We start from the raw sequence: 12,324 nt of genomic DNA on the forward strand, positions 1-12,324 counted from the left end.
TTCTCCAATGTGCTAAAGTGAGGAAATCTGCACAATTGTGTGAACTGTTAAAAAAACTCCATGTCCCATGATTTTGACACATAAAAAAGGTTTCATGGCAAAGTCCGCCTCGTTAGTAATTCTAGACTTAAACAGTTGTGCCCCTTTTGTACAGGGTGTGTCCAGAGGCTGGATGGGAGAGTACAAATAGGAGAAATGTGCATAGTAACTTTAAGCACAAAGAAAAACCCTTAAGCACAAACGGGATAATAGGGACCTATATCCTAAACACCATCTAAAAAAGACACAAAATAATTTACTTTCTGTGTTATTATATATTGTTTTACTTAGCATGAGTACGTAGCTGGTCCTGAGTAGTCCTGGGTTCAATCCCGGGCTCGGGATCTTTCTGTGTGGAGTTTGCATGTTCTCCCCGTGAATGCGTGGGTTCCCTCCGGGTACTCCGGCTTCCTCCCACTTCCAAAGACATGCACCTGGGGATAGGTTGATTGGCAACACTAAATTGTACCTTGTGTGTGAATGTTGTCTGTCTATCTGTGTTGGCCCTGTGATGAGGTGGCGACTTGTCCAGGGTGTACTCCGCCTTCCGCCCGATTGTAGCTGAGATAGGCACCAGCGCCCCCCGCAACACCAAAGGGCATAAACGGTAGAAAATGGATGGATGGATGGAGTATGTAGCTGCAGATAAACCATTGATATTCTGTTCAGTCTTTCTCATTGCAAAAAAATGTCCAACAGCAAGTGTTTGTTCCCAGCGGGTTGACACCGAGTTATTACTTGAAATAATAATAATGCATCACGTGTCCTCGTGGTGCTTTAGTTACGCTGTGTGCCGCAGTGACTAATATTCTACAACTCTTAAACCTATTTTCTTTCCATTCCCTTGTGACAGCAGCAGACTGTTTATCTACATTACCGTCATTTGGTGCCTTGAATAATTAATGTCTGTCGGATTTATATCAATGTTTCAGTTGGATTTCTGGAGTTGATTTGTTTAAGGTGTCATTCTTCAGTGTGTCTTCTCTAGTCATGTGACGTTAAAAAAGACAGGCGAGTGAACATCACATTAGGTCCTCTTTTATGTTGCCTGACATACATATTCATTTTTCATTTGATGTGCGCGTGACTGTGCATAGAAACCTACAGTTTTGTGATAGGGTTGTTGTTTTAGCAATGTTAATGCTATGATAAAGCTAGAAAATGAATTCCCAATCACTGAAATATATAACACAAAGAACATGGTTATTTTCGCGCAGTCTACAGTACTGGTGTCAAACATTTGATAATATGTACATTATATGATTGCAGGATCATATGATAGTCAACATTTTTGTCAGCCAGCATGGCGGGCTTCTACAAATATGGAGAGCTATCAAGCCTCTGCAACACCCATGTTTACCTTTTTACACTTTACCTTTGGTTAAAGGGGAACTGCACTTTTTTGGAATTTTGCCTATCTTTCACAATCTTTATGTAAGACAAGCAGACATATGTGTATCTTTTTTTTTTGCATTCTAACTATTCAATCAATGCAATCAAAAGTCTGCTTACAATGGTGCCAACACGAGTCACTCTATTCTGCCGATAAAACCCTTAACAAAAACATCCAAAGACCTCCATTAAGGATTTATATACACACTTTAAGTATACTATACATATATATATATATATATATATATATATATATATATATATATATATATATACTCATATAGTTATTAACACACATATTCATAATAACATGTAATATTTATGTATTTTGATCAATTTCAGCATACCATGTTTGCTTTTTCCTTCAACATCACTGAATACTACTCACTACAGATTCCATGACAGCCAACAAACACAGTAAATCATCACTTACTGTACATTTTCTGCGGCGAAACCAATTGTCTTTTCGTGTGTCTCGCCATTTTTGGGTCTAAATTGGATGCCAAAGTTGACCAACTTGTCGATTATGTCCTCCTCTTTCGACTATAAAGGTAAGAGATATTATTTATGACTTAGAATAAACGTTCACAAGCTCCGAGGCAAGAAAGCAGCTCCCCAGCTGATGATTACAATATAGCAGTACAAGCTAGTTGGCTCTATTTGATCCCGGCGCCCCTGAACATATATTTTTCTGTTTTAGCGCTTCTAATAACAATATCAGTAATACTTGGTTAATATTTAGGCCACAAAATGTAAATGGCGTATTGTTGGCGGTTTTTGAATGGATATTCAAAGCAGCGATTCTCTAACTGTGGTACGTGTACCACGAGTGGTTGGTGGCCGCCATCTTGAATTTCGCCAAAGAATCACCTATACCTGGTGTTTTGTTTTCCTATATTCAAACACAGTGTAACTGTTTAAACTGTGTGTAATGTGGCCCAAAAAAATAAATATCCTTGTTCAATAAAACTTGTGCCTTGTTTATTTAATGAATACTTAGGCCTACTACGCTACTGTATTGTAATGTTGGTCATTATTAGTGGTGGTAATCTTTGAGCACATCCCAATTCCATTACGATTATGTTTCAGGAGCTATAATTCAATTAAATATTTATTATTGATGCATCTTTATTTATGTATATTGATGCAGTTTTACATTCACTGAGGTGGTACTTTGTGAAAAAAGTTTGGGAACCACTGATTTAGAGGGCTCCATGGGCAGAATTAAGGATATCTCATTGACTCCATTGTAAGCAGATTTTTATTTCCGTTTATTTATGAGATAGATTGCAAAAAAACCCCGACATGTGTGTAGTTGTCCCTAAAAAGGATTGTGAGCAACACACAAATTCTTTAAAAGGGCAGTTCCCCTTTAACAATTGACATTGCAGGCCACTGTGGTATAAATCAACACTCTCCCCACAGTTGTCCATGTTAGACACATTTTAGCTGCTTGATATTGCTGATTGATTAAAAAAAAACATTTTGCAAGTCTTCAAGGAAGTAAACAAGGTAAGGGTTGAACTTTCACATACTCTTAATATCCAGTTATAATAATGATTCATTATATGTATATTATGTTATTATAATATAATATGTACTCATAAATAGTTTGCTAGGGATAAGCGGTAGAAATTGGATGGAGCATATATATATATATATATATATATATATATATATATATATATATATATATATATATATATGCATATATATATATATATAAAAAAAAAATATATATATATATATATATATATATATATATATATATATATATAACATGATGAGCGCTCACTGATGAAATGAGGTTTTGGCTCAAAATCTCACGATACATGCCCCCATTCATTCTTTCCTTAACACGGATCAATCGTCCTGTCCCCTAGAAGAAAAACAGCCCCAAAGCATGATGTTTCCACCCCCATGCATTACAGTAGTCATGGTGTTCTTGGGCTGCAACTCAGTATTCTTCTTCCTCCAAACACGACGAGTTGAGTTCATACCAAAAAGTTATATTTTGATTTCATCTGACCACATGACATTCTCCCAATCCTCTGCTGTATAATCCATGTATCAATTTTGGTATAAACTCAACTCGTCGTGTTGGAAGAAGAAGAATACTGAGTTGCATCCCAAGAACACCATACCTACTGTGAAGCATGGGGGTGGAAACATCATGCTTTGGGACTGTTTTTCTGCTAAGGGGACAGGACGATTGATCCGTGTTAAGGAAAGAATGAATGGGGCCATGTATCTTGAGATTTAGAGCCAAAACCTCCTTCCATCAGTGAGAGCTTTGAATGGTTGGCCAAATACTTATTTTCCACCATAATTTACGAATAAATTCTTTAAAATTCCTACAATGGGAATTCCTGGATTTTTTTTCACATTCTGTCTCTCACATTTGAAGTGTACCTATGATGAAAATTACAGACCTCCGTCATCATTTTAAGTGGGAGAACTTGCACAATCGTTGGCTGACTAATTACTTTTTTGCCCCACTGTGAATATATATATATATATATATGTATATATATATATATATATATATATATAAACTTTAAGCACAATGGGCCCCCCCGTCAAACAGTTGGAACAGCCCTGCACTAAACATTATGTTTAAGGCTGCCAGATCAGACCACCAAGAGTAGCAATAATTTAACTCTACAAGACTAAAAGCAACACCACTTTAACTATTAAACACTGTTTGTACAAAATAACACATTAAAGATACATTACAGTCAAAAGTGATGATTGGAAGTACACTAAACCATGCTGTGAATTATGCCAAATACTCCCGGAAATTGCCCATGTCCGACGACATCCCGAATGAAGTTACAAATTCCCAGATCTGATGGGGGGTTCTTTTGTATATAAAATATTGTAGCATTTGCCCAGCTTTTGAAAAGGTTACAAGGAGGTGTTCAACAATTACTTTCTTAAAACTAAAGACCATGCCAAATCAACATCTATAACTGTCTTTCTAAAAACCAGCACACACACAGCGGCTTGCCTCTACCCTCCCTGTTCCTGTTCTTCCTTGCACTCGTCCGATCACCAGTCAGAACACATTTATGAACTTTCAGACTGTCGGAAAATACTAGAACTCTTCAAGCAGGAACAACAGACCGCGCATGATGAAAATATACATTGACCCTACACCGGTGTTAACAAAATGTGCATCTACGCATGGAATGTAAAAAAAAATGTATGTCCACATAAAAACATATTCACTGGGCTGTCATGCGTATTGTTTCCGGGCCATAAAGAACAACAACAGATGATTGGCCCATTTTCATCAGTTTAGTGGTGTATATGTTTTGTCTAATTGTATGAGGGGCAGCACGGTGACAGAGGGGTTAGTGCCTCACAATACGAAGGTCCTGAGTAGTCCTGGGTTCAATCCCGGGCTCGGGATCTTTCTGTGTGGAGTTTGCATGTTCTCCCCGTGACTGCCTGGGTTCCCTCTGGGTACTCCGGCTTCCTACCATTTCCAAAGACACACGGGTGATCAAATGCAGAGAATAATTTTTGCCACATCTCGTATGTGTGACGATCATTGGTACGTTAACTTTAACTTTAACCTGGGGATAGGTTGATTGGCAACACTAAACTGGCCTTAGTGTATGAATGAGTGTGAATGTTGTCTGTTTATCTGTGTTGGCCCTGCGATGAGGTGGAGACTTTTCCAGGGTGTACGCCGCCTTCCGCCCGATTGTAGCTGAGATAGGCACCAGCGATTCCCGCAACCCCAAAGGGAATAAGCGGTAGAAAATGGATGAATGGATGGATGCCTGTATGTGTTATAGAATACCTGCATGCCTGTGAAAAGGGGGTGAACTTTATCCTGTTTGGCATGCGATCGGAAACGTGCTTTGAATTTTGGACCCTTGAGTCTAAAGCAAAAAAAGTACTATTAAGGATTGCAGTAAACATTTTATAGGCTGCAACTATGTGAAGAATACTTTTCTGCAAGTCCTCTGAGTTGAATTAAAATAGACAGAAGCTCTCTGGGATCACTAAAGTATTTCGTATTCTAGATTTTAAGTAAAAGGCATTCGATAACCAGCAAAGCTAAAGAAAATATGCCGATGAATAAACATGCTAAACACTGACGAAAACGCTCATCAAGGCAATGCAAGTTTGGTCATGAAACAACGGAAGTAGTACATCTAGAGTCCAGAATGACAGTGAGAGATTATGTTCTCCTTATTAAAAGCCAGCCTACCATATACTTAACTTTGAAGCTGCTTGTTAGTAATGAAGTATAACATTACTTCATATGGCTGCAATAATGAGAACATTACACCCCTGCAAACCATGTTCTATATACAGGCCAGTCGACTGTGAGGCAGCAGGCTGTTTGTTCCTTTGCCTCATTTAAGATATTCCTGTTGAATTTCCCAGGGTATATCCGTGCCTCGATTTCATTAATATTTTGGTTAACGCCTGCGGACCTACTTCCTTAACATCCGTCTTGAAGTTCTAAGTAGCAAACATCTTATTCCCTGCGTCCCTTAATGACTGAGTCAGCTCAGCACTGTAAAAAGAGTCCATGTTATTTACAGTAGGTTTGAAATTACAGTGAAAGTGACAACAAAATTAATGCTTTTATGACCCCATGTTTTGTTGCATTTCCATGTGTGTGGTTGCTATAATGATGTTGTTGTTGCTAACAGTGATGGGTGCTCATATTTCTCAAACACCAGGTGCCCACAATTTGACAGGCATCACGCCGCATTCATTTTCTACGTGGGTGATGCTGGTGATGTGCGATGCTGTATTAATCTTGCCTGCATGCACGTCCATGGTAACGGCGGCGTGACACAAATGACTGTTTGCCCAAGGACTTGGTTTCCTTTCTTTTAAACTGCTTTGTATATTTCATCGTACGTCAAAGATAAAAAAGATGATCGTCCATGATGTGCACCCCGCAAACACTCCGTGAAATTATTGTAAATGACTTTCATTCTTCCCTCAATCTCCACTCAGAATGCCTATTATGGCTGTGAAGGCCATGCAACTGCTTGAATATTTTCCTTCTTCACATTTTATTTTTTTTATTTTTATGACATTGACAAAAGGCTTTTCCATTGAAATATTGTACACACAGGTTACCTTATGCAAATTTTTGATGCAAACGTTTGTTGACTGTAATATATGTTAAGATGCGAAAAATGGACTGAAATGTCATCACTGATTGTTTTTGACCTCCCTCCACTTAGTAATCTACCACAATCTTATGTTAAATACGTCCCCTTAGCATTTCCCGCTACGCCACTGCGAGACATGAGACTAAATTGTGCAGTTGTTCTTATTTTTTCAGTGCTGCCTTTCTTTGTTTGTCACAGACAGTTGAATATTACAACTGATGGCTAGTGGCACTAGTAATCTTTGTGTTGATGTCATTTCCATTCTATCATTGGATTTTCCGCAGTTTCCATCATTCCGAGTGAAAAACAACCAGAATTCAAAAGCGGGTTGTACATTATGTATTCGTGCCGTGTATGAGCGGCAGGAGGCAAAACCTTTACAGCAACCCATAGTGAAAGGGCAGTGCACTGTGAGGAAGATATAAAAGAACACGAAGCCAGTGCAGAGGAGTGTGTCTCTAAAGTTCATGGTGATTTTATCACCTTGTGGATGAGGCCAATGAGGCTCGTTTTTAGCCGACCGTTACTTTGTACATCAGCATATTAATGCAATCTGCTAGCTTTGTCACAGACAGCACAGCCTGATATTTGGCAATTTTGGCTTTTGGGAATAAAACATATCCTCTTGTTTATTTTGACTACCACATTGTCCCTTCAGGTGTAATTCCCTCAAAATCTGACTTTAACTAACTGCCAACAAATGATAAATGGAGGAAGGAATTGGAGGTGGAGATGATAGTGAGTGCTGATGTGATGTCTAATGGCTTGTGGTGCATTTGGCTCTTAGTCGTCTTCCTCCTCTTCCCTCAGGTCAAGAGCGCATCGGGATCGACTCCAAGTATGAGCAGGAAGGAAAAGTGCAGTTTGTGATTGATGCGTTGTACGCAATGGCCCACGCGCTACACAACATGCAGAGGGACCTGTGTCCCGACCATCCTGGCGTTTGTCCACAAATGGAGTCTGCTGAGGGCAAAATTTTGCTCAAGTACATCCGGAATTCCAGCTTCAACGGTGAGTCATGTTACAAATTGGTATTGCGTTATTTATGGAAAGTTTGTTTGAATATCACTATTAAACATTGTAATCCTTGAATCGACTTACTTCGAAACTACAGTAAGCCTTCTACAAAAACAGACATGCTCAAAAAAGGGTAAAAAGTAAGTTATACAGTTTACATTCTTCAACAGATTCAGACTTATTCTTCCAAGTTGTTATATATTTGTAAGTTGTTTATGTTCTAGGCTCATTTTAGAAAATCCAACATTTTTCATGATGGGAAAACACACAAAATATGCATACTTTCCAAAAAAGGAGTTGCAAAGTTGAATACTTTTGATAAGGTAATTACAGCCTTTAATAGGTCAATAAGTCATAACAACACTGATATTTTTGCCTCATTATTATCAGAACATGAGATTTATTTATCCAAAACCTCATACTATCCCTCCTTGCTGAAAATGCTCATATATATATTGTTTTTTAACTTTAAACACTTCAACCCTGCGACTCGAAAAGGACAAGCGGTAGAAAATGGATGGAACTCTTTCAGCAGCTTCAGACCTATCCATAAATAAATGATAAATGGGTTGTACTTATATTGCGCTTTTCTACCTTCAAGGTACTCAAAGCGCTTTGACACTACTTCCACATTTACCCATTCACACACACATTCATACACTGATGCAGGGAGCTGCCATGCAAGGCGCCAACCAGCACCCATCGGGAGCAAGGGTGAAGTGTCTTGCTCAGGACACAACGGACGTGACGAGGTTGGGACTAGGTGGGAATTGAACCAGGGACGCTCGGGTTGCGCACGGCCACTCTCCCCACTGCGCCACGCCGTCCCTAATATGAAGTTATTACTTTTTCATGTCTTTTAAGTTTGTTTTTTTTTTTGTAAAGAAAAAAAAATTTACATTTTTAATGGGAAAAACACAAAATATGTCATAGTTTGCAAAAATGTGTTTCAAAGTCAAATATTACATATTAGGTTTCAGCACGGGGTAGAATGGTGGCGCAATGGTTAGCGCTTGTGCCTCACTGCAAGAAGGTCCCAGATTCTACTTCTGGGCTCGGGGTCTTTCTGTGTGGAGCTTGCATGTTCTACATGGGATTGCTGGGGTTCTCTCAGGGTAGTTCGGCTTCTTCCACCTCCAAAGACATGCACATGGGGATACATCAATCAATCAATCAATCAATCAATGTTTACTTATATAGCCCTAAATCACTAGTGTCTCAAAGGGCTATCCATCCATCCATTTTCTACCGCTTGTCCTGTTTGGGGTCGCGGGGGTTGCTGGATAGCTTCGCAAAACAGATACAGTAAATAAATTGAAAAAACACTCCAATGAGAGATTACTCATATGGTGCTCTAAGTGGGTTGAGGTGCACAAATCAAGTGCTACTACACTCAAAGGTCGATATAGCACGACCCAATATAATAGCATATTTTATAAATTGCGGTCGTGGACCCCGAATTTTGGCAATTTTACATTGCGGTATGGTGGCTGGAAGAGTTTGAGTAGGATTCGCTAACAAGCAAAATATGTTATGCATCTTAGCCGGGTCACCGTAGCTTGTAGGTCTGTTAGGCTTGCTAAAACTTGGCTAGTTAGCTCAATACGGCTAATGCTAGCCTGCGTGTCAAATGACATCTAAAGTTACGAAGTTACCCTGCTCTAACTGGTGGACAGGTCCCTCTCGCAGGTACATTCTCTCCATGAGAAGCCCTAGTTTTTTGCTTTTTCCTTCACCTAGTTGCGTTCTTGCTGTCTTCGGAGTGGGTGGACTTTGGACCGGGGCTGGCTTATCTCCGCTAGCTTAGCAGCTATCTAGCTGAAAGTGAAGCGGTGAAATAAAGATAAAAAGTGCTTTGTAAATTCAATAAGACTATAAAATGTGTTGGGGAACGGCTAAAGAAGGCTAGAAAATATTTAGAAGCACACAAAATAGAAAGATTGCACTGAGCATTGACGACGACATAAACCAGCAGCTACGTAACTGTAAATAACTACTGTATTTTTTGACTATAAGTCGCAGTTTTTTTCATAGTTTGGGGGTGCGACTTATACTCAGGAGCGACTTATGTGTGAAATTATTAACATGTTATCGTAAAATATCAAATAATATTATTTAGCTCATTCAAATAAGAGACTAGACGTATAAGATTTCATCGGATTTAGCAATTAGGAGTGACAGATTGTTTGGTAAACATATAGCATGTTCTGTATGTTATAGTTATTTGAATGACTCTTACCATAATATGTTCAGGCACGTTCTCAGTTGGTTATTTATGCTTCATATAACGTACACTTATTCAGCCTGTTGTTCACTGTTCTTTATTTATTTTAAATAGCCTTTCAAATGTCTATTCTTGGTGTTGGGTTTTATCAAATAAATTTCCCCCAAAAATGCGACTTATACTCCAGTGCGACTTATAAAAGTTTTTTTCCTTCTTTATTATGCATTCTCGGCAGGTGCGGCTTATACTCCGGAGCGACTTATACGCCGAAAAATGCGGTAAATAAACAATGATAAATAAATTAACAAATGATCAACCCAGTGATTTTCAACTCGGATAGAGTCTGCTCCATTATGTGACGTGGGAGCACAATCCACCATTCATTTCAGGTCTGGTTTGGAGATCATTTTATTGTATTATTTTGAAAAGAAAATGGTAGACAAGGATTTCTAAATAACGCAATCTCAGAAATAACGTGATCTGTATTTTGTGAACCCCAACGACTGCGTTATATCAGACTTTGTGTGTACCTCTTAGGAGGTCCTGAACATGGTTGTAAACTCCCCCTGAGCTCACTGGAGCCTACAGCTCACAGTGTAAACAAACATGGCGGCAACTGTGCGGGACTCCATTACTCCGTCATAGAAATACATTCTGTGTGTCACCTGCACTCAATGCTCTGTAAACACTCTGCAAAAAAAAGGAAAAATCAACAGGCTTTAACAAATCAAACCTGATCAGCCACCCAAATTGCCGGAAGCATCACCATGACCTTCCCTCGAAAGCCGATGAAAACACCTGCTGCTAAAGAAGCTGCTCAAAGGCAAATAATGTTTTGTCGGCTGTTCCCTCTGCTGCTGTGTCCGAAAAGTGCAAAAAAGGCCTGCCAGAGACAATCCTAGTGCCAAAAAGTGATATGCAACTTCCTTATGGAAATGATGATGCTGGACAGCTAGCCCCCAATCGCCGCTAAAGACACTCGTCATTGGTATTGGTTTTGGAAAGCAGAAATGTATCAGTATCTGTTTAAAAAAAAAAAATCATATTGTACAGCCTTCGCTGCTATTGTACTTAGTTTATTCTGTACATGCAGTTTTTACGTTCTGGAGACCATAAAAGGTATATTTAAATAATGCAAGAGTTTGGAAGCGTGACTTTTTTAAAAACACTAAAGCACTTAATAAATTTAAAGCCTTATTGTTTAGTAACAAATGTTTATCTATTCACTTGCTTGTGTGGTCTATGACCGTGACTCTCAAATGGGGGTACGCATACCCCTGGGGTTTACTTGAAGGTATGCCAAGGGGTAGGGGGAGATTTTTTTTAAATATTCTAAAAATAGCAACAATTCAAAAATCCTTTATAAATATATTTATTGAATAATGCTTCAACAGAATATGAATATATGTTCATAAACTGTAAAAAGAAATGCAACAATGCAATATTCATATATATTTATATATTTATTTTACTTCTTTATCTCTTTTTTTCAACCAAAAATGCTTTGCTCTGATTAGGGGGTTCTTGAATCAAAAAAATTTTCACAGGGGGAACATCGCTGAAAAAAGGTTGAGAACCACCGGTCTATGATATTGTACTGTATGCCTGACTGGCCCTCCATTACTGCAATCTCTCTGTCTTTTGCCATTCAAACAGTCTAGTTGGCGTGGCTAACGTCAATTGCTTGAAAATCTTCATTAGGCCTTTTGGGCACAAATGATTGTGTTCCACCAATTCAGCCGAGCAACAATTGACAATGCATGAGTAAAGAAAACAATCAGCAGTTGTTGATCTATGCTGCTGCACCTTTTAGTTACAATGGTATGACCATTGTGAAGTTTGTGGAATAAATGATGCTTTTTGAAGATCTCTCTTTTTATTGCTGCGAAGACAGTAAGAGATAGTACTGCAGTTTGGCTTTTCTGTGGTCTGTTTTGTGGTTGGTTGGCCACCACTTTGTTAAAAAAAAACAGTCTGTCAAAATGTGGACTTTGAGGCAGTTTGCTGCGTGGATTGTTTTTCCAAGATGCAAAAGAATTGGACCGGACATGGCGTGAAGGTAAATACATGATTTAATTATTACTATAAAAAGTGTAAACAAAAGGCGCGCACAAAGCGGAGACAAAAAACTTGGCCACGGAACAAAACTTACACTTAACGTCAACTATGGGAAAGAAACAAAACACTCGCTAAACGTGACATGAATAAACAAAAACTTACTTGGAAAAGCATGGAACGAGCATGGAACTATGGCATGGAATGAGCACAGAACGAGTGATGATGCCAAGACGACCAACTGAAAAACCAGGCTTAAATAATAATGACATGATTGAAACAGGTGCGTGAGTCACATGAATTAGGCAGGTGATACTAGTGGGTCGTCATGGTGACAAAACAAACAAGGATGCGTAAAAACAGGAACTAATGGAGTTTTAACTAAACAAAACATGCTCACAAAACATGACACAGTCCAAACAATGCCCCATTTTATCAGAGGCGGTT

General features: G+C 38.8%; 1 protein-coding gene across 1 annotated transcript in view; it reads left to right on the plus strand.

Annotated features, from left to right (window-relative positions):
- LOC133554901 (metabotropic glutamate receptor 7-like) overlaps positions 1–12,324 on the plus strand; it is a 297,424-nt gene that overhangs the window by 187,750 nt on the left and 97,350 nt on the right. Inside the window, exon 6 of the mRNA XM_061904168.1 lies at positions 7,392–7,592. Coding sequence (XP_061760152.1) covers positions 7,392–7,592 — 201 coding nt within the window. The remainder of the gene's footprint in view (positions 1–7,391; positions 7,593–12,324) is intronic.

This window comes from Nerophis ophidion, linkage group LG06 (assembly GCF_033978795.1).
Source record: "Nerophis ophidion isolate RoL-2023_Sa linkage group LG06, RoL_Noph_v1.0, whole genome shotgun sequence".
Classification (NCBI taxonomy): domain Eukaryota; kingdom Metazoa; phylum Chordata; class Actinopteri; order Syngnathiformes; family Syngnathidae; genus Nerophis; species Nerophis ophidion.